Source organism: Sinohyriopsis cumingii, chromosome 7 (genome assembly GCF_028554795.1).
Source record: "Sinohyriopsis cumingii isolate HCF-2022 chromosome 7, ASM2855479v2, whole genome shotgun sequence".
NCBI lineage: Eukaryota > Metazoa > Mollusca > Bivalvia > Unionida > Unionidae > Sinohyriopsis > Sinohyriopsis cumingii.
The window spans coordinates 109,009,436-109,034,542 of NC_142967.1; the positions used below are offsets into that span (position 1 = coordinate 109,009,436).

The 25,107-nt window shown below is 35.2% G+C and overlaps 1 protein-coding gene across 1 annotated transcript in view; it reads left to right on the plus strand.

The window, feature by feature from the left end:
- The first annotated feature begins 1,422 nt into the window (after positions 1–1,422).
- The window catches only part of LOC149795916 (uncharacterized), an 81,912-nt gene continuing 58,227 nt past the window's right edge, over positions 1,423–25,107 (plus strand). Inside the window, exons 1-2 of the mRNA XM_089965829.1 lie at positions 1,423–1,635; positions 7,821–8,147. Of these exons, the coding sequence (XP_089821955.1) occupies positions 1,557–1,635; positions 7,821–8,147 (406 nt within the window). The 5' untranslated portion in view covers positions 1,423–1,556. The remainder of the gene's footprint in view (positions 1,636–7,820; positions 8,148–25,107) is intronic.

The following is a 25,107-nucleotide window of genomic DNA, read 5'->3' on the forward strand; positions in this document are numbered from 1 at the left end:
GGACTTTGTATAGCGGGTAATCGTTAGAAGCTCTAACCGCTTTACAACATTAGACAACACCTATAAGATAAAAAAGTCATATATAATGATATGATTACAAACACCAACACCATGAAATTAGAAAACATTGAAAAAACATGCTGAGAATATTTAAGGTAGGAAACATTATTAGGTCTTTAAGTTTAAGGATCTACACCATATTTATTCCTATTTAGTCGTAAATGAATTCCGTTGCACATGCGTTATGCACCGGAACTTGCTATATACGGTTCATATTAATAATGTTGGCTAAGCTCCTATATATTCGACAACAAAGTGAGACGCGGTGGTTTAGTTCCTAATTGTTAGCCTACCGGTCTATTGTCCAGCCGTTTCTAACGCTGAAAGCATATCATCCAGGATCGGCTGCCGCTGTATGTACCAGTGCATGGGACCTGATGTTTTGATTTGCAATTTCAACTGCAAGATAGCATTTGTATTGATATTCTCTTAACACCAAGCGATGGTCTCCAGTATTGTTGTATTTAAAACAAAGGTGCTATTATTTTGCTTATATCGAGGTGGAGCAGACGGACAAGTTACTAACCTTGAACCTTTCTCGTCATCAGCATTCAACGGTCAGTGAATGGAGAAGAAAATGCTTTCACAGCAAAATTAATTGAGCTTACCAAGTATCTAATATTTTTGGAAGTGTTTTGGTCGACTCAATCATCCCTCTTTATATTCCTTAACACTTCGTTTCCTACAGTTTTCTTTTCTAACTTACAAGAAGCTTATTCATATTTTCTGTGTTTATGTAAATAACTTGTTTACCTTTGATTTTCAATGTGTGTAAAATGAACCCAACTGTACCTTTCGCTTACTATTCTATCATGCAAATATACAGCTTTAATAAAGATGCTTCCCGATAAGCATTACAAGATTAGTGTTATGACTGGTCAGCCTGGTGTCACGATAATTTGACTGGGTGGGACATCATGTTACATGTCTACTGCAAGATATCCCAGTGTTAGACATCACTATAAACTGCACCACTGGCGACTCCTTAGCGATAGGACTAAACATTGTTAAAGCCCAGTTGAAAATCTTAAATACACACAAAAACACACACTCATAAGCTAAATTTTTAATTCCATATCATATACATTTCTAAACAGTATGAACTCCCCGTAATCATTCACTGTTGTCTGAAAAATATAATTTTGCCCTTAGGATCTGCCATATCATATAAAATGTTGTAACCAACCAGACATGACAATCTTAATTGTACATGTCGGTCAGATTCACTCATTTCCTTCTGATCCTTCCTGATAAATGCGCTCTATTCTCTCCCCACGTTTGCACTGTGAGTATGATGCTGATACCATCACGTGACGTTTTATATGACTTATACGAAACACATGAAGACGGAAGCAACAAGTTATGTGTATGAAATGTAGAAATCTGTAAAGCCATGACCTAGCTAGTAGCAAATCAAAGGATATCTAATGTCGTGCTATGATAGGGGTTGTCATTCATGGATTGCTGAGAATCCTTACATCTAAACCAATTGCTGAATGAGGTACATACAGTTCATGATGAATCAAGGCTTCTCTCAGTTCATCGTTTTTGTGGTTTCATGTGTTTTTACTCAAGGTACGTTCCTTCAGAGAAACATATTTTAGTTTAATTTACGTAGCATCATCCAGTTTCGAGTTGCAATCATTTTAAAAAACAGACATCCATAATTTTGAAACAATGGAGGAATATAAAACAATCTCCGTTGAAAGAAGGATGCAAATTTGAAAAGCTGAGTCAGCACAAAATCTCCAATATGCCCTCTATAAGAGTATAGTCACAGTGAAATGCTACCTTTCTTCTTTAATGCACACCATTAGGAAATGATATCGTTAAATGTTCACTATAAAAAAAAAAAGCGCAAAACATATCTGTATGCTCTTTGACAGTAGTATTTTTGTTTACGCTTCCAGTATTTCAATTTATTTCATTCTATGAAATAATGATTTTCGCCTGTAAAACGAAGCATCACATACATTCATTTTGCTAATAAAGATATTTTCCCCTTTCATATGCTTCTATTTGAAATATGTCCAACTTTGTATAGGTCAGCCCTTTTGTATAGTGATAACCCTGGCTCGGAAAGCATTCGTTTGGTATCATCTCAATTTAAATATTGCAGTAGTTAATACCAGAATCAGTTTCCTGAATTTGTTTTTTCTTCCCGGTGAAGTTAAGGTGATATATTTTTGAAATTTTGTTATACGTTTTGAACTTCTGAATGATTCACTAACATTGAATTTTAATGTTCCATATTAGTATGTTTGTCACATAATCAAATAGATAGTCACTCTTTTGACTATATTATATCTAGTTCGCTTCAACTGGAGTACCATACAATGATATTCGATGAAAGTTATTATATCCTTGACTTAACTGTGGTCAAACGACCAATTATTTTCCTGTCTGTTTTTCACCATTCTCGTTTTTTGTGTGTTCTGTCATGCAGTTTAACTACAGTTCGTTTTATGCAAGTACATCGAGAACGGTGTTCTTTGTGCAGCAAATCCTAGACTACTTTATTTTAAAAAGTTTTCTTCTACTTTTATCAAAACTATATCGTGTCCGGTTTTATTTCTTTGAACATACATATTAAAGTGTTGTATTTGTCATTTTGCTTTCTGCTTGTAAACCTTGAGTATATTCATCAGGTGTATCAATCACTCTCAAAATAGACTTTAGACACTAGCATGTCAATAATGTATGTCATCTACTCGTTGTACACGTGACATAGATACTATTTCAATATTGTTGCTTTTATTCCGTGTGGATAGACTGTGATGTTAGTTAGTATTTCTAATCAAAATAATTCATTTTAATTTTGCCTCTTTTAACGTGTACCCACAATTGAGTGTTGCTTATATCAGCATGAATAATTTTGCACTTTTAAAAATGGTGTCTAAATTACCGCGTATTATATTTTTATGCAAATAATATACCCATTACTATTATTATTATTATTATTATTATTATTAGCACTAGTAGTAGCAGTATTAATTGTAGTAGTAGACGTAGTAGTTGTAGAGGTAGTAGTAGTAGTTATGTTGTTGCTGCTGCTAAGGTGGGTTAGCCTAACAAGTAAAAATTTGCAAGTCATTGGAGTGTAAGACTTTCTTAAATAACACTGAAGACAAAACAATAATTGACAAACAACTCAATTTGCAATAGTCATGTACTTTCCATCAGTTTTGGACTAATGTACACATAGCGGAAAAACAAGATGTTCCACTCAAGATAACATGCATGTGTGTTTGTAAAGGATAGATAAATAGCCCAAATGCAAAGATATTCATGTCTAATTAGAATTACAGCTTGTAAAGGTGAAACCCATAGTTGAATAAGTAAATATTTATTGCATCAATGATAATGTTCTTCAAAGTCAAATCATGTATTTCATCTCTGGATGATCAGAGCAACTCACAAACTATGTATTTAATATTAACTCCAACCTAATTACAAACGGAACACAACAATAAGAATGGCTCTACGTCTAGGGCTAAGTTAGGAACGAGTAATATTTCCAGCAAACAACATTGAGATCAAAAGCTAAGACAAAATAATGTATATAAGCTAGTTTCATTTATAAAATATTCAAAGTTTTCAAAAAGTGTAGGAATGTAAAAGTGGAAAACTATTTTCCAAGATTCAGATTCAAATAAACATATTTATTCTAATAATAATAACAATGAGCTGAATAATCAAATCTATAATCATATACGCTATATATTGTGTTGTTTAGAAAAATCCAACCAGTCAGGCAGACCATTAACTTGATTTTGAACAAAGATTAGTTCTGAAATAGGAATATACTTAATATATAATCATGGAGAAAAGCTACACATAATACAAACTGGTTATATATAACACCTCCCGTCAAACAGAAACGGAAAGACTTGTACAATAAAGCTTTCGTTTACAAATTATTCTAAAACAAAATAACCATTACACAGGAAGATTTCATATGACTGCCATAAATTATACACGTGAATATTGTACTCCTCCATCAAACTCCACCTTAATAATTTCTGACTTTTGCTTTTACACTTTGCTAATAAACGCGGCACTAAATACAATATTCGGAGAAACATTTGATCCATTATACAATGTTGAAAAGCCAGTATTAATGCCAAACCTTCATTATCCCTTGTTCAATAATTTCTCTTTTGCTTATTTAATTGTTTAAAAAAATACGACACCGGATGATTTACACCAATTTTGTCTTTTTTAATCAATACACCACGAACCCAATCAACACTTGCATCAACGTTTTAAATGATTAATTGAGATTTGGAATTAAAAGAACTGCAGCATTCTTAAGAATGACCTTGTATTTATTAAAAGCCTTATAACTGTTTCCAGACCAACGAAACATTGTTTTCTTACTCAAATTGTTTAAGTGCTTGGCAATTATGGAAAAAGTGGAGCAAAGTATGTCTGAAGATCAAGCTGTACCCAAAACGTCGACACGTTTGCTTTTAATTGATGTGCACAGTGAATTCAGATATAGCCGTGACCTTATCGTTTAGGCTGTACTTGACCATGGTCCAAACTATATCCCAAAAATATCGCAAGTACGATAAAACTCACTTTTACTTACATTAATTGGCATTTTGCATCGCTGAGATTTTTTAAGAATGTCCTTTCCATGTGATCTTTCCAGACGTCAATCTAAATGAACACGCCATCGATATAAGATTCACAGTTATATAGATCAGTTCTAATTATATTCATTAAATGTCCTTACTTACAAGATGAACCCTTGATCCCAAACCGCATCACTTAATATTGATAAAGACCTCTGGAGTTACGAATGCTGAATATTCCTTTGCCCTTTCTGTCGGTGATATTTTTCAAAATCCTTCTTAAATGCCAAATGTTGTGACATATTTTGTACTTCCAATTTAGTAATTCTTGGCAATGGAAATGAATCTCCTTTGGTCTCAATGATCAAATGTATAGAGTCGGCGCACATGCGGCGATTATTGTTTGGTTTTGGCACAAAAATAGATGGTGAGCAGGAGTCGCTTTCCTCTGGTTCTGTAAAAGCATTCTCAGGCAAATCCTGATTTTATTTTTCTAACATTCGTGTTTCAGGGAATTAATTATGTACGGATGCTGTTTTACAGGTGTATAGTCTAAATTTAAGCATGATAGTAGATGTCTGGAAAAGTGTTCGTATTCAGATAGCAACTTTTTTGTTTCTATTTTATCTTGCTGATCTAGATTTGAACGTTTCTGGTGTAGATTATTGAATATTTCTGAACTCCAGTAATGACTTACACCAAGGTTTCCTCAGTCAGATTTCATTCCATCACTTAAATCATCATAGCCTGATAGATAGCAGCAGCACAAACGTTTATTTTGTTTTTCCTCCTGTACAAGTAGGAAAAAAAGACTTTTACGCAATCATCATACTCTTTCAGCGTAGTACATTAACATATTGACATTGTATTCATGATGTAATTTAAATCACTTAATTTCTTTCTAAATTTATTAGGATTACAATAATTAACCTGTAGAGGATATTGTGGTGGGTGCAAGACAACTAGAAATTTATTAGCAGGTTGAGATCTCCTATTCCTTGTACTTCTGTCGCATCATAATTCTAGTTTTAAAATGGTCTAAGGTAAGGAACCGAAAAAGTCGACCAATATTCCGCTAAATGGTTTGTCAGATGCAATAATATGTTGTAGATGAGCCTTGGGTACCTTGTGATTAAGTTTTGATATCATTTGACCTTCAAATCATTAGGCTTCCGAACCCCATGTGCAACTATCAACAACGTTTGACCTAGGTATGTAATGTATAAAGAATGTTCTTGTACAGAAACAGCTTGTGTTCTTTAAACCACAGTGAACGTTTCCTTAGACTTTACCCCACGTGCATGCCATCCATAATTTCAGTAACTGAAAATAAGGGAAAACTTCTGTTATTGTGCACAAACAAAATCCATAATGTATGCTTAGATGGGTGGATGTATAAATGGATAGATATATAAAAGTTGATTTGCGCAAAGTCATTATAGTTGTGAAAGCAGAATCACATTTATTACAAAGACTGCAATTAAACAACTGAGTAATATTGATGAAGAAAGGATTTATTGATCTAGTCACAGTACAGAATAAGAAGGAACAATCGTGTGTATTTGAAATATGTGGGGATGTTTTAAAAATGAACAGTGCAAGTCATCTGCTAGGAATATGTAATGCTTGATGTATGTGCTTGAAAAGTTAAATTATATGTTAATAAAACAAAAAGAAAATTCAACATGCATATGCGGATAAGTAGCAAAATAAAGAAAACAATATCTCTCAATAATTCTATTTCCAGGCATGATATTACAGCTGACTAAAATGACTATCATTATGATGAAAGTTGAAGGACAGACCTCGTCTCAAAGAATTTATGAAAATCAAACAAATCAACTGGTATTAGTGTAAAACTGTTCCACTTAAATTACATAGGCTTCAATATATGTGATTAGATCGCCTTAATATTTGGCAAATAAAATGCTTAAGATCTTGAGATAAGGCTTATTGTCCATGAGTGACAAGCCACAAGAGGAGATATGGATTTCTGATCAGTCGTATCAGAAGTTTGATTCCTAAATGTTGTGCTGTATGTTGACTTGGAAGTAGTCATATGAGACTGAGTGTATGTATTTTAGCAAAAGGCTGCTGAGTGGAAGACTTTATAGTCAAACGAAACCAATTCATATCCCTTCTAAATGTTATACTTGGCACTCTTAATCAGCACATTGTTCTACTGACAGGAAGGTGTAGAGCTCACAAGCTTTTAAAATAAAAACATTTGTAAAAGCAATGTAAAGTGCTCTCTTGATCCATTTCAAGGGTCCATCAACTTTCTCTAAATGTAACAAATACTGATCAATTTCGGTTTCCTGAATAGATGTTAATAACTTCATATTTCTGATAACATCAAACTTTAGAATTTCTTCCTTTTATGTCTCTCTATATTTCGTTTTTTGGTAATTGAACTTTGTCTATCTTCATTCCCTCTCTGGTCTGTATTTCTATTTCTCACTCTCTCTTCCCTCTCTCTTTGCATTTGTATCATTTCTGTTTAAACTGAAGCTTCCCTAACGCAAAATCCATTGCTTAGTCATGAAAGTCCCTTTTCAACCTTTCTAGGTTGGCTTCAGATGCCATTCTGAAAGGTTCAATAAATGTGTCTCAAATATGTAAAATTAAACTACCCGAGGCTTAGAAAATTCAGTATAAAAAATAATTTAAATTTCAAATACAAATTCAAGTTTTCTGAAATATTTGAGAGAAATTAAAATCCCGGAACGGCCCCGAATTTTCTTTTACGATCCTTTGTTATTGAGCTAAGTAACAGAAAAAAGCGAAAACTCACACATTTCTTAACATTCAATAAATAATACCATTTCTTAGAATAAAAAGTGAAAATTTAATATAATCATGGATAAATGCTACAACAATACAAGTTAAATATTCATAGCACAATTGACTCTATATAGATCTATATTATGCCAGTTATTATACTGCAAAACAATTACTAAAACGTACTGCAGCATTATAATAATTTACACCACATTGATTATTTGTTTAAGACTGTTTGCAATGGGTCCAACTAAGAAAGACATAAAAAATGGGCTGCAAAATTAACGCATGGTATTTATTTTCTAGGTTGTACGTAATGGAAAATGTGAAGTAATTATCCATATCATTATATGCATTATCTAATCTTGAGATATGAAATCATATCTTAATTATTTGCAGAAGTGTATAACCTGAAGCTTGAAAGTGACAATTCGGTTCCAATCGTAGGAGGAAACCTGACTCTCTCATGTTTGACTCGCGACATTTTTAAAGACGGCATGATCTTCTGGCTAAACCACAAAGGTATTGAACTTTCCAGATGCTATCCACAAAGAGGTGGAGTGTGTGACAGGAATGCAAACAATTACAGCTTCACAGCCAACATTAGTGGAGCTTATGCTTATATTGATGGCTTAGACAGGGCAAGGGACGGAGGAATATGGAAATGTGTGCAATTGGTTACTGTAAACAATATTGAAAGCGATACAATGGAAATTGTGATTTACGGTAGGTACATTTTTCTTTTATCTGCATTTATTATGTTAGTATCATACATGCATCTTTAAGATGCCTTTGCACTTATTCACCCCAACAACCAACAAACATTAAGATAAATAAACAAATTAACGGTTGGAAATGTACAATTTGTACATCTATTTCAACCTTGAATGTCGGATATGTGAATTATGATTGAACTCTGATCAAAGAAGATTCGTTGTATTCATATCTGATACAATGCATCATAACAATCATTCATCCACTCTTGCAATAATGTCCTCTTAACGTTTACATTAGTTTCACTCAGAAAGTTCAAAATCTTGGAACTTTGGTCACTTGAAACTTACATATATAGATGCCATTCATTATGTAGCAACAAACAGAGCCTGCTGTGTATGTGCCAATAAATAGTAATGTATAGCAAAGATACAATATATGCAAAAGTAAATTTCTCCAGTTATAACATAAGTATATTTGCGGAAAATGTACAGTCAAGGTTCCTAGCTCTTCTGAATGTACGGTGCATATTATTATCATGACTTTGCATCCTAATCATTTTGACGAATATAGTGGCCACGCATTGCCTCAAATTAAGAAAGTGAGTCGTTGTCCTGAAGTATACACTATGCTGATGAGGCACGAGAAGTATTTAGCGAATCTTTTATTTGCAAAAAATAAATTTTGCATACATTACGTATATTCATCAAGTGCGATTGCGCGCATATTTACTGATACTTCAGTCATAATACTAATGAGAGTACAATATTCAAAGAACGCTCGCCAATTAATTGGTATGTGGAAATTATGCACATACTTTTGTGGAAAGGAACAAATTTTCGGAATGTTATCTACCGCATATGTGCTATGGCACTACATCTTAAACAATTATTAGCATTGGTGACCTTTTCGGTGGCCTAGTGGCTAGAGCGTCCGCCTCGGATGCATGAGGTCGCGGTCTTTAACCCCGGCCGAGTCATACCAAAGACGGGTAAAAAAAGTAGCACTAACAGCTGCCTGGCTGGGCATTCATAATTAATAGGTTAGTTTTAGGACTGTTCGGCCTGGCGTCACGGTGATGTGACTTGGTGGAACATCATGTTACATGTCTGCGACAGGATGCCCCAGTGCTATACATCACAATAAACTACCACACTGCAGACGTTGTAGTGATATGACTGAAAATGTATTAAAGCTACGTTAAAATTCCAAAACAATCACGTACACATTAGCATTGGCCACGACTATAACAACACAAACTCTGTAAAAATCGATGTATATCAAATTGTACGGAAATGTCCATCTGAGAGCAAAACAATGCAGTAACAAATATTTAGTACCACATTTGGGATCTGTGAATGTGGATATCGTAACGATTGCACTGTGCTCTGTGTTGTGTCGTGGGCACATTAATTGTGTATATGTGGTCCAGATATACGCAGTACTCCGTCTATAAACTCCATATTGTGTACAAATATATACCCCATCACACTATCACCATGAGAGGCCTTATATAGGATTCATGAGCAATCCATCGACGCTTATTTAGACACCTATCTTTTGTTGCTACCAAAGCACATAAGTCTCATATGAGTGCTATCATTTTATGGTCCATAATAGTGTAATTGGTTAAAACCTTGTTTACTTTTGAACTTAGTGTTATGTTGACATGGGATGACTTAAACCATAAGAAGACTGTATCTTCAATACCAAAAAAAATACTGTAAATGGGGAAGTAAAATATCATAGCCTATTGTGTTAAATGTCGCAGACATTTCAAGTAGAGCGAGAAATGTAATTTTCCCACTATCCAAAGGAGACGGGAGGTCGTTAACTGCAACTGGCCATGAATGTGTGGTTGAAACAGTTTCGTAGTTCTGCGAGAACCCCCCCCACCCCCCGACCAGATGGAAGTATTGCTAACATCTGTTACTGAAAGCAATACTGAATCTAGGCACTCAAGCATCAGCGCTGTCAGAATTGAAGCGAGTTCACGTGACTGTGGCGTGCCATTCATCAGAATTGTAAATAATAAATCTATAGAAACAGGTTCAAATGCTGTTAACTATAACAACTGTATGGCGACAATTAGCTCAGATTGTATTATCAAGCTTATCGATAACGAACTATGCTTTGTCACGAAAGAAATTTGCAAGCAGGTCCGAAAGGATAAAAGGAGAATGGGTCGTTGGAAGTGATGCACGCTTATTCCTTGGCATAATCTTGTTCGTGATCTCGAAGAGCTCTTTGAAGCTATGACCTTTCATGAGTGATCTTACTACTATAGTAGGTTGATTTTGAACAGCTTTACATATCTTTTTATGAACAGTGAGGCTAGTAGAAAGTCAAGTCCTCTTGACCTTATGGACTTCTCTTTTAACAATGAGGAAGACACCGAATCCATGTCTGTTGAAGTATCGTCAGTGAGTTATTGTTATTCCCCCAATGTGTGTGCACTATCTTTACAAGTGACGCTTACAAATGCAACCCATCATCCTTTCGATCACATGAACCTTTACCTTATAATGGTCCAGAGGATAACTAATCCATTATAAAAATACATGATGGCATCAAAATGGTACAATACATTGAAAGGTTGCACACAATCAGCTGTCACAATATTTCTTTCCACTAAGTTTTATTAACACACCTTTAATATTTGGCGTGTTCGAAATTGGCATCGAATTTTCGTTAGTACAAAATAAAAATATTTGTACTGGAATTTATCAAAAACCATTACTAAAGTATAATCCGTAAATATAAAGGAAATATAGTATTTACAGTTATCACGATATTGCATCTACCTCCAGACGAAGCGAGTAACATCAAAGGGTTGTAACACATTGTAACGTGTATACAGGAATTATCTCGAGAAAATCAAGATATGACTCTCCACCATTTTACAATAATGCTTACCATATAACCTTTCACCATTGTTTGTGCAAAATAATATGTCGCCAATGATTGATATCCTTATAAACTTTTATTTCATATCACCATTAATCATTTCTGTCAACATATTGCTCTCCACTCGAATTAATTTTTCTAATACTAGGTAACTAACTCTCAATACATTTTATAAATCATAAGCCACCTGATTGTTAATGTCCTTGAAAATAATATGAAAACCGCAAAAAATCGTTCAATTCTAGTCTTCTAATCCTATAGGTATTGATCATAAGAGTAAGTTTTATATAAAAGAACGAATCCACTAAATATTCGATTAAATAAATGGAACTCTGCTTTGAGAAGAACAAAAACCTGTCCAGCATCTCCTTTTAATGCACTTGTTGACAATTGTTATTTTGTTTCGTGTTTTCCTTTAAAGATACATCTAACGTTTAAATGCCAATATCTAGCCGAAGAACTAAATGCCTTTCCAAACCACGTGTTGAGGCAACCGACACGGGCTGACCTGGTGTGATATAAACCAGCTACGCATGGACTAGTTGATAAAGAAACATAAACTTGGTTTTAAAAAGTAGCATATGCTGCACCAAAATAGCCATTTTACAAAGAAACCATTATCATATGTTTGGCAAAATAACATAAAAAAATCTCGTATTCATAATTCAATGAACAGCTACAAAGGAAAAGTCCATTTTACGTATAGTGTTTTTTATAGTTACGTTTAAATATTTTTAAAAATTCTAAAATGTCTACTATTTTGCAAACTAGATTCAATTATTGTACCTGTTAAATCTTTCATTTATTAATATGGTATTTTAAGGCAAACTTTCTGATTATGAGGGTATGTAGTTGTTCAGCTATTTATATCCATTGCAATGCTTCATTCGTATATTTATATTTGCCATGACTCACCTTATGCTATAATTTTATGATTCGTTTGACAATTTATAATCTTCCCTTCTGTTCCTTTTTTCTTATATTTTTAACGCAATTGATGGTCAAACGCACGAATCATTACAGGAGGCATTATCTAATGGATGGCTAGGTTCAGAATGAGGACATAAATACCGACTTGATCGCATCATTGCAAATACAAATCCGTCAGCGACCACAATGGTGTCTGTATTGACAACGAAACGGGAACTGTTATTTTTCCCAACGCGATTTAGGCGCCCTCCATTAAGAGAGGAAGACTAATGCGTGTATATTACAGGTTTGGAGGTTGACCAGATAATAATTTACTCTTTTGATGGAAAGACCCACTCCAATTGTACGTCTTTGGAATCGCAGATGATGCAAAGGAATTCTAGGGGATCTAAGCGAGCTGTAAAAAGAATCAATGAAACGGATTCTAAAATCGCGATTATCATCCTTGAGCCAATGGTGATGTTGGTGTGTTAACCACAGATAATTCTCCAGACGGTGATGAACATCATGTAGCTCTAGTAACATTACCGATCTTGTCTGTGAGTCTGTTGCGTGCAGTTATTATAGCGCATAACTCCCAATTGGCCGCCGTGGATATATCATGTATAGTGTTTCCCCGAATTTGCGTCCGGCATATAGTATGGCGGCAGTGCCTACGCGCTCCGTTTTTGTACGATGTCACAATAACATACTAAGCCGGGTCAATTTTACACTGACAGATCAAGTAGGTCATTTACTTGATCTTGGTATGAAAATATGTATCGTTAGTTTGTATATAAGGGATAAGGCGGAGTGAACGATTGCGCAGAGTGCTGACACTCCGGAGCTAATCCGCAGTGAATGTACAAGTAATTGCTTCTATAGTAATTATAATGATCATACATCTTTATACTGCTATTCCGGTGTGACTTGTATATTCACCAAAGCTGGTGCATCGGGTTAATGAAGGAGATGGTAATTTTGCCAGTGTCCCGCAAACATGCACATTCGCTAGCTATAACATAGGCGAAAGGGCTATCAGGGTTATAAAATATACAACCGTTGGATCGATCATTAATCCTAGGGTGAGCAGCTTGGTTAACAGTTTCTATGCGATAAATTGCTATCTAGATTAATTAGAAGAGTACCACGGAACTTTGTACGGGCCGCTAGTGGTTTGCTAGTGTGCCCCCACTGGCATATATGCCCAACTGAGGTCAATAAAGCAACCAACGCCGCTTCAGCAGCATGACTAATGCATTTGGCGCGCTACAAACCTTGAAGCTGAAACATCAACGTGAAATTTATTTCTGGTACCCTGCTGGTCATAGTAGTAAATCGTTGCGACAACTAACTTGCTGCAATATCATACATTATGATCAGATCCCTCGCTTGACCTTAACGTAGGAATACTCAAAGATGAAACCATGAGCAATTATCAATATGTTATTGTGATGTTCGTGTGCCAGATGGTCGTGGGCGAATATAACTACAGGCTCAAGACACAAAATACGTATTTCCTGGAAGCTGAGGTTTTCCTATAAATCTAAACTTGTAAACGGCGAAGGGACAATTTATTCAGCTGTGGAACGCTACGGATTTATCAAAAACGGAATAATGGTTCTTTGTAACAACACCCAATACGTCATCGACGACAAGGGATTTGAACCATGTATATACATAACTGACTTGGCAACGACAAGACATGGGCTTACCTTGTACAGCTATGCCCTTAATGATGTTTGCCAATAATAGTCTACCGATAATGTGGATAACATACCATTTGAATTGACAATAACTCTTGTGGCTGTAGCCGCATAAACTGAACTTAGCTCGCAGGAAGAAACTATATGTCGTTTGATAACCCTCTAGTATCTGATGTATCTCGGCGACTTAATTGTCGGGAATAAATATTGAAGAAATCCAGCTAGATTTTGATCGGAATCACATCCCACATGCGTATCGCACGCTAATGTAATTTATTTGGCGTGATTAGAACGTTGACACGAGACTCCAGATATCTCAGAAGGAGGTTACAGCGTTGTATCTCATCCATTACGTTTTGCTGTAACATCTGGATTTACTGAGATAAAGAGTCGTTGACAAACATTTCTGCACCCATATGGAAACAAACGGCACGATTATTGATGATTATATATATATGGTTGTATGTGATAAAACAATTGAGCTCGAGATGGTAGGTGGACCAATGGATTGATTGATGCACATGTTGTAAACATATGAACGAAATTGATCATACGCACATCACCGATACTACTAATATAAGCATGTCCAACAACAGATACGCTCAAGTAGATGTGACACAGAGTCAAAGCTAAGTATAAACCTACGATCTGCTGCCAAAAAAAGACAGTAGAGTAACACTACGAATAGCGGCGTTACGGTTGCATTCACGAGCCGTTGGTGGTTTTTAGCTACTTACACTAGCATTAACCTAGCGACAGATGATTCGTTTCAATAACGCGCGAGGAAGGCCACGTGGAGTGGAATTAATACTGTCGGCCGCAGAGGTCTCCCCAGCGAGCAAGCTCGCCAACACCAAACAAGACAGAATATTCCATCCTCTCGAAGCAGTACCCGGGATTATTGCCGCTACTGTACCAGTTGGTGCAAAGGCCGACGCGTTTGGATCTGTTAGAAACGCTGCTGGAACGGTATTGAAAAACCTAAGCTACCTGTGCTGAATTTTCATTCCCTTGATTTTAAAGAAGATACAAGTCAAATATTTCAGAGGACATTTAAGCGGGATGAAATCCAGTAGCTCCGCATACAAGCGAAATGTGAAAGATCAACTTGCTGTTCAGTGTACGACATGATACTCATGGCGTCGTGTATTTATAGCGTGGCTTCTATTAGTCACCTAATAAATTTATAAATTTGACCGTGCACATCTATGGACGATCAAGATACCAACGCTGCACAGGTGTTAATGCCGTGGACACATCAAATTTTACCATGAAAGACGATTTAACTACAGTCATATAAGACGAAAATGAGCTTGTTGTATTTCAGAATAAATTTTGCCAACAAAATACAAGCAATGTCAAAGTGATTGATATCATCACCAAACTGCCGGGGTGAGCCATGGCTCTTTTCGCTAAGATCGATGAAACTAGAAGATTCAGAGATTTTACGGTGTCCCACTCGATCATCAGCGATAAATAAATAAAATAGTTGTACGAGGTGGAGAGACAATGTGTATTAAACCCAACATGAAAAATACATTAGTTGCAGGAGAAAGTTTTTTAGTCGTTTAAGTATAATGTCCAGGTCGACCCTAAAGCCCTCGATTACATTTTGAAAATTCCACTGCCGCGAAAATAGCCATGTTGAAAACCAAGCGCGATAGCAGGATGAGAGAATCAAATGGCAACTATCTGACCTACTTCAGGCCAGCGCTGATATAAGAAAATTAGGGATGAAGTTGATGGTTTTCCAGAACAAGAGAACTTAACGAGACATTGGCAATTACGGCAGCAGAATCCAGTAAAGCCATATATGGTGGCGTGTATGTCAACAAATTGGATTAGGGAGTATATTAACAGCGCAGGGCAATTGGGTACAGTACCATTATGTCTAATGTAGGGCTAATGGAACTAGAAATGATATCTGGATATGATCGGCTGGGAGCAGTTTGGTTCGATACTGTTTTTAAATTAGTCCCGGCACAGTTGTAACTCAAGTAGACAAGGTTTATTATACTGAACTTTAAGACATTTTCACCTGATTACGTTTCAGGATTTTTGTACTCCGATTCAAGCATTTTGAATACAAGTGTTATAATAATGGACTTTCGTTAGTATCAACGTGAAAAATCAATGAAGCAGAAGTACATTGCGCTCTGAAATCGACAAAGTACAACATATACTGCAACAGTATAAATGCACCAGTTACTGAGGTCGTGTGTGATATAAAACATGCGGCAAAATCGGTCGTTACTGTTACTGAAATAGCAGCCAAAATGACAGTCGGCTTAACCATCACAACTATGTCTATCATTGCCGGTGTGTGTGTGTGTGTGTGTGATTTTGATTTTTAACGTAACTTTAAAAAATAACTTCAGTCATATTGCTACAATGTCTGCAGTGTGACAGATTATAGTGATGTCTAGCACTGGGGCATCATGCCGCAGACATGTAGCATGATGTCCAAACCAGTCACATTATCCTGATACCAGGCCGACCAGTCCTTGCACTAGCCTCTTAATGCTGAGAGACAAGCGAGGCAGCTGTTAGTACCATTGTTGTAAGTCTTTGGTATGAATCGGCCGGGGATCGAACCCACGAACTTCCGCTTACGAGGCGGACACTCTGACCACTACACCACCGGAGCAGTCCATGGCCGGTGCGATTACTGCCGCTGGCAAAATATAGTCAACGCTACCTCATACGATAATGAGTCCCCCTCTTTTCTTGTATCACAACTATATGTCGTATACGAAAAATTATAACCAAACAAACCCCAGGTACTTATGTGGCTTTAGTTTTTCAATCTACCGCTGGAAAAAAGATCAGGTCTCGTGATATATTTTAAGTTCGACGACAGGTGATTGTCCTTTGTCACTCTAAGTAGAATGAAGAGAATTGCTAGACAAACATGATCACTGTCATCAATGATATTTGATTTTACAAACGAAGAGCAAATGTGACCTGATAAAAGGCTTGATTGTTGCATATATACAGAATCTAAAATGGTAATGATTTCATATTGACTTTTTGAAAAGCTGGACATTATTGAACGAGTTTCATAATGTAATATTACATCATTACAAATTTGAGATTCCTTTTATCACATATTTTCTTTGCAGTAGAAATTATTTTGATAGAAGAACGAATAATTTCCTTCATCCTAACAGACGCTGTACCTTCCATTTGTTGAGCGTAAAACATTGTCCAAAACAAAGTTGAAATAATAAAAGTATATTAAATATTTTTGATAAATATAAATCAAAGAATAAGCATCCATCCAAATAAATATAACATTTTACAAACAAAGAACAAATTCATTTCTCAGCGAAAAATGTCCAATGCGTGTGATGTCACATTGTTTGATATGGTGTATAGTAACGGTTTAAGTTGACCAACACAACACAGTGACACAAATAAGCATTACAATGTTGTTGGTGTTTTTTTGTGAAAAGAAGATTACTGAATGCAGAAGTACGCATATTTACTTAAATTCTTTTGTGACCGGACATTTGCAGTATGCAATTAGGAACATTTGATTTTAAAGAAGACTCTTTTGAGTCGGATTTGCATCACATATTTACCGCGTAAATATGATGTGGTTGGATAAAGTTATGTCGGTTGGGGAGACCGATTTATGTCTACATTCTTCTGTGAACAAAGGTGAGTTTACTTACTTCAGTAACTTCATATCTAAACCAAGCTTGTATAGGGTGGATTTCCATGTTATCATCTAAACTATACTGGTAGTTGTACTTGTTGTTATTGTTCTTGTCCTGTGGATTTTGCCATTTTTCATGTTATGATACATGACATAACAAATCACTGTGGGGGTCCATTGGCATATATTGAAACAGACGAGACCATTTTTGTTCAAATTCCCTTTCTTGAGTCTAATAACATAATGCTGGCGAAAAATGTTCAATAAATACAAAAAATTCTAGAAGGCGGGGCTAAAACAATTGTCCCACGATCGCAGCCAATCAGTAAAGAGAATACTGCATGATAATTTAGTGGGCAAATTTGGACCAACCAGAATCACATAAAGTGATATGTTCATATGTATAATATCAAACATATTAAACTGCACACACTGTAGGCAAAGTTTACCGACTATGTGATAATTCACCTAAAGGAATACTTTACTCATCAACATCATTCTGAAAAGCAGTCTTTGCCATATCACTGGGAATTGCACAAGCTGAGTATAAATCAATGATTTCGTTTTCAACATGATTGAGTTCCTGATCAAAACAAATCTTGTTAGTTATAAGTGGATTACATCAAACTTATCTCCAGGTAATAAACACAAGACTGTTCCAACTGTCTCGGATCTTAAGACTAATTCTGATAACAAATGGAGAGGAACATAAACAAAGCCATACTCTACTCCTTGCATAAAAGCACTCTCATTAGAAGAAGATGTCTCAGAAAAAGGCAAAGTTCATGCTTATAAACATCTCTGAGTAGCTCATTTGTCCCTTAATGATTTGATGCGGACAGGAATGGCAGAAATACTGACGAATGAAAAAGAACCAATCGACATGACTGGTCCATAATTCTCCATAATAAAACCAGACTTGGGTTTGTTTGATCCAACACATGCATTGCTATCAATACATGACTTAGGCCTTGACCTTGTTCAAAAAAGAGCATTTGGAATAGGTCTGACTTGCTTATGTTGCTTATTTGTCAACTTGTAAGAATCATAAATAACGTGTATAATGTACATGTAGGGTGCAATATTGAATGCTGATAAAACGTATCGAAAACTTAATTTCTAAAAGTTTGTAATTTGGAAGCGTACTAGACTGAAATATAATTTTACCAGAAGACCGCTAAGTCGATGACTTAGTGATAAGAATAGACTTTATCATCCAAGGAACACGCATCAGCTGTACGAGTAAAATGTTCCAAATTTCCGACATTGTGTTCCTCGAGTTAAGTTATAGATTCATTTTGGAAGCAATTCTTCAACTCTTCAACGAAATGAGTTGTCTTAGACTTTCGTAATATTGATGATCTTACTTGGCTTAGCACCACCTATCATGTATGTTATTTTTACCTCTTGAAAATTAGACACGGATTTGTCCATATTAATTTGTATAGTTCCGAAACCTTTCTCCATCCGCCTCACTTACAAACTCATCAAACGTAAAGGATCATTCCTTCAGTAGATCATAATCAGCACTTTTCTGTACTGTCATAGACGCGTAGATGTTACGAACTTTGCCAAAAAATGCACATTGTAATAACAAAGTCCAGTAACACCTAAATCTAAAATATTGTGCGAAGAGGGGATGTGCTCTAAACTTGCCAATTCTGATTCTTGTAACCTAACTTGAAATTCTCTTTTTACCTTTTTCCTTTCCAATGTAATTCTCCCTCTTCTTTTTGCAACATAACATCTTTATTTGCGTCAGTCCATTTTCTCTCTCTCTCTCTCTCTCTCTCTCTCTCTCAACAGCTGCATTTCTCTCCCCCACTTCTTTCTCCGGTTGCATCAGTGTTTCTCTCTCATTATTCCATAATTGCATTTGTCTTCTTGAAGCTTAATGTTATTAAGGGTATTTCATTTTTGTATTTTGACTTCAATTTCATAACTTGCAAGTAAGAGCCTAATGGAGACAATCATGAAAACCAAAGCACCTTTGTCCAAATAATTCTATTCCACAAAATATGTTACCAAACTAGTTTTTATTTTTCGCTTCCTAAATAAGCTTTTGCCTCAGAGAGATGCTATTTTTTGACAGTGAGTCCACCTGTCCATGGGTATGAATGGAAATAAAGTTCTCCACTTTAGATGACATTGCAAGATTTTGTAGGTCTCAATCTAAATTTGCAAATTGTGAACTGTTAACTGGGACATAGAAAATTCCGAAACAAGGTGAATTTAAATTTTAAAAACACTTTTTGAAATATTGTAAATAAACTCGTATCCAAAGGTCAAGCCTCTAATGTTTTAAAAAAATCTTAGTTATAATTAGAAGCATATTGCTAAATTTATAATAGTCGCTATTTTATCATTGAAATGCCAACCCCCACCAAAACAATTTTCTTTAAAAAATACTTTTATTTTTTCCCCTCATTTTGTTGATGAAATTAATTGGGGTGATATCAGTGAATACAATAATAGTAGACGGAGCTGAATTAATATATGCTTCAAAGAGTTGTTCGGTAAAATTAAACCCAAGCATACATTCTCAATATTATAACAGTGTTTGGTGCATGTTTGATCTTTTAGAGAAATATTACAATGGATTTATCTTCATGAATCAATACATTACCATCTCCTACATCACTTGTATCAAAAAATATCTTAAACAATTTCTTGAAATCTGGAGATGAAATAAGTGGTGTACTTTTAGGTATGATCGTTATTCATCGAACACATACTGGCATTTGTCGGACGACTAAATCGTAGTCCTCATACTCAATACAATGGTATTGAGATTAACATTTTCGGACAGATTTCAGCTAAATTGCCGATAATAACCAACCATACCCAAACATTGCATCAGTTGCTTTGTGCTGATACGCTCTGGAATTCAGATGTAGCTTCAAGCTTACATTATACAAGCATAATTTGACCATGTCCTACAATATATCCTAGAACTGTGACACATGCTCTGCAAAACTCTCTTCTACATACGTTAATTGTGAAATTGACCTCATTCTGTCGAACAACGACATGGTAGTTAAAGATGATTACAAAATTCAATACCCTTTCATTGATCAGTAACAGAAGTAAAATTAACCCCTCAAATTCCTCACCTTTTGGTATTCATGTGTCAGCCAAAGGATCAATTTTTAGATAAACTTGATTCTCAAGATCTCCTTTCGCTGAAACTCTAGTAACTGCACACGCATTTTTTAAATCAGGAATTTCTCCTACAGGATCAACTGTTTTTGATCAAAACAAGACTTGACAGTTAGAAGTGGGTTAACCACATCCTCATCTCCATCCAACTCAATGCCTAGAGAAATTTAGACAACCTTAATGGATAAAGAATTCACAGCGCTGATAGTTGCTAGTCCTATAAATAAGTCACGTCCAAATAACATTATGAAGTGGAACGAAGACCTCAGTGAATAATATGTTATACATATCCGATTTCGTACTGATGGCAGCCTCTTCGACTTAAGGCGACTTCGGACCCACACCAAGACCTTGGAAAAACTGATTAGGTAAATTCCATTTGCAGACGAAGCCTCCCTTGTTGACCACACGGAAGCCGACGTACAACGCGTAACATCCGGCTTTTGCAGAAGCTTGCCAGCTCTTTGGTCTTAAGATCAGCCTTAACAACTAAGGTACTTCACCAGCCTGCTCCTAAGGAAGGGTAACGGCCACCAAGCATCTTCATTGACCGGACAGAGCTGAGCGTCGTTCACCAGTTCACCTTCCTGGGCTGTGTGATATGACGCCAAGATCGATAAATAAATAGACAACAGACTGGCAAAGATAGTCAGAGACTTCGGCAGACTCTATAAACGTATGTGGGACTATGCAAGTCTCAAGATATATACAAAGAACAGCGTCTATAGAGCTCTCGAATTGACCACCCTCCAATATGGCGCAGAATTACGGATTACCTAGAGCCGCCACCTCTGCCTCCTGTAATGCTTCCGACAGCGCTGGCTCCGCACCATCTTCAACATCTACTGGAATGACATCGTCACCAATACTGAAGTCCACAAACAAACAGGGATCACCAGCGTTGTGGCCACGTTCATGTAGATACGGCTACGCAGGGCAGGGCACGTATCCAGGAATGGAGATCACCAACAGCCAAAGATCGCACTGTATGGTGAGCTGTCCACTGGCCGCCGTGATAAAGGTGCACCTAAGAAGAGATATAAAGACTCCTTGAAAAAGATCCTCACCGTCTGTGGCATCGATCACCGCCAATGGGCATCACAAGTTGCTGACCGTAAAGGCTGAACAAAACCGACGGTACATCTTGGAGGATATACGACGGCGAAGATAAAACCGGGAACCATCGACATCACCCACCACAACCCAGACATTTACCTGCATGCTCTGTGGGTGGACGTGCCTGTCACGTATTGGGCTCGTCAGGCACAACTGCGCGTTCAATAGACATGGACATCCCCCTTCTTAAATCTTCTCAAGTAAATCCAACAAACAAAATGAATTGGAATGTGAATAATGGCGCACTCTACTCCAAGTGCAAGAGCACTTGTAGACGAAGAAGACTTCCCCAACAATGGCAAATAACCTGATAATAAAAGACTCTGAGAAGTTCCTATGCCCCTTAATATTTTACTAGAGATATGTTTGGCTTAATCACTAATGTGTGATATAGACAAACTCATGTACCAAGTGTTACACATATATACATTTGAAAATATCGACGTTTGCTGGATAATGCAAAGGTTCCTCTTTCATTTTAAAATCTAATTTTATATATTTGTTTCTTTTCAAGCTATTGGAATGATATGTGGTACATCATATTTATTGGTAAATACATTATCTTCTTTGGTTCTATAATAAATTACGTCATGTTCTATTTGGTATAAATGAAAACAATATACAGCAGAACAAATTCTAATAATGACGTGTCATATGAGTAAACTACAATGATTTAATAGTGAATTAATGTTATTTATATTTTGACCACCAAAAAGTATTAGCCACCGTAATAAGCTTGAATTATGACCTCAAGACTTACACGTACTATTATGTATTGCAGGATATGCATACAACTTTAGTTCTAACACTTTTCGGGATCAATGTTTAACTTGCCCACATTTTGATCAGCGCTAGCTTGCATGATTTAGATAATGTTTGTGGTTCATATTTCGATTCCTACATTTCTATACGTTCCTTTTGAGTTCATTGTTCATGTTATTTTGTTTTTATGGTGAGTCTTGAGAATATTGTTTCTTCAGAATGTTTATTTCTTCATGAGGTATTAGTATAATTTTATACGTATATTATTGCGATGCTCACCTGCTGTGATTTTGGTTCAGGTGTTTGATTTTATTTTTGTTATTGTGTTCTTTGCAAATTTTTGGTTTGTTTGTAGTTCTTCTGTTAGCCTTGTGTTTTTGTTTGTGGTATAACATATTTTGTTGTAAATGTCAAATCCTTTAGATTATTTGTTTCTTCTTTAGTTAGTGATTTATATTGCTTTTCTTTATCTAAATTGGATTTCACATAACTCATCTCCATAAGCTTCTTCGCTACATCATGTCTTAATAATCACAATTTATAATATATTGTCAAGCTGGCTTAAACCTATTTTATCATGTTATGTTCTGTGCTTTATGGTTTTAATTTAGGAGCAGAAGGCTTACATTGTTTTACCAAAGGTTTTAAATTCTTTATTCAACCATATCAAACGTTATATTCAATAGTTTTATGTAACTGGAATAATAATAATAATACTAATAATAATAATAATAATAATAATAATAATAATAATAATAGAAATTAGAAGAAGAAGAAGAAGAAGAAGAAGAAGAAGAAGGAGAAAAAAAACAACAAAAAAAACAACGACGAATCTTATTATTCAACAATAAAATACATGAATAACAAATATGGTACATGCACACAACTAGACAATTCCTGAACCACCCACTGATTCCATAATGTTTAACTATTGTGAGAGGTAAATACATCTTTATGTAGAAGATAACTATCATTACTAATTCTCTATATAAAGATATAGCTCTTAACGAACTTTAGATTTCTGTAAACGTTTAAAGGTCATTAAGCAATTATTAAATTATTATGCAAGCGCCATTAATAATATAAAACAAATTTTCTAATGTACAGTCCTGCAATAAAAGAATACTTTAAAATTTACCTACGTTTACCATTATAGGAACATTTCCATTTCAAAGCAGGCAACCACTGTACAAAGAGCGTAAATATGCTATATAATAATGATAATTTATAACGTTTCTGAAAATATTTTAAACTCAAAATATATCCGATTAATTCAAATTTCAATTTAGTTGTTGCAGCAAATATGTTTATAATACTGCTTAAGTACAATGACAAGCCGACTTCATAATTTACCTCATGATTTCCCCAAGCTTTAGAATTTTAACTTTTCTCACGAATCATTTTCATATCGATCAAATTAGTTTTTTCTGACGTTTTCAAGTTCATCAAGTATTCGGTGTTTTTTGCTGATCAACGTGCTGCATCATAGCAAGTTTTTTTTTGTTGGCCGAAAGCCAACCACTTCTTCAATTTACAGTATTTTCACTTTCGTAGGCTATGTTAATTCATGTATCCTTTCCGTAAAATAATTTATTGCAATGTCAATTTACTCTATCATAGTAAATACATTATAATACGCTTCTCAAAGTAAACATCTGGCAAATATGAATTATATCAGTCAAAAAATATCTCAAACATAGATATTAAATTTGTATGATAAGGTGGTTGCATTTATCCATAATATATTTCCAACAATCAAAACAAACTTTATTAAAGACAAGTAATTAATGCATAACAATCTTTTAATATGTAAGAAGCTACTACATAGTTACAATAATATTATTCTTATTATAAAACATGCATCAGATTGGTGTATTTTACCGTTCTCATATTCAATATCGACTATGTGATCATTTCCTAATTGTGTTCTTTCTAAAAGGGTAGCATATTATCATTACAGCATTTTTTGACACAAAGTGTCAAGTTTGTAGGGACTATTATATTACTCTTAGTGCTATAAATGTTTACTTTTTTAAGGACATACCTGTTAAAGAACGGAATGTACTAACAGTGTTATAATAACAATGTCAACACTCTTAAACTATACTTACGAGTGTAGACATTAACATTGGAATGTTTTATAATTATATATTCATTTTGTTTCTCCCTTACCTTTACATTGTCAAAATCGTGCCGTATTTTCCTTACTGTCAGGCTTTATTCTGCACGACCCGTTTGCTAAAATAAAATAGTTTGTACAAAGTTACTTCGGATGTTAAAAGCTCTGTACGCTCATGTAGCAGAAGTAGATGCTTTTAAATAATTATATTTGTTTGTGGATTTACTAAAGAATCTCTATGGTTCCTTTGAAAGTGAAGATGATACAGATGACGACGTGGATGAGTTCATTGCAGCAAGTGTAGCAGTTTACTAATATGTTCATGTTCAGGGTACTACGGAGTATTATTCCTGTCATAGCAAATCTAGTATATTGTGCATTGCAATTCAATGATAAAATATAATGACTAAAATTAAGTAAATGAGATTTTATACATTACTAATGCATGTCAGGATGAAATTTCGATGGTGATTTTACGAAAATGATGATCATTTAAGAAAATGATTTTATACACCAGCTTTTATGAGACGGATTTTCTCGTAAACTCTTGGTCAAGCTGTTACATGATATTCGTCAACCTCTTGTTATGAATAATGATGATTATTTAAGAAATGTCTTTGCCCAAGGTGAGAG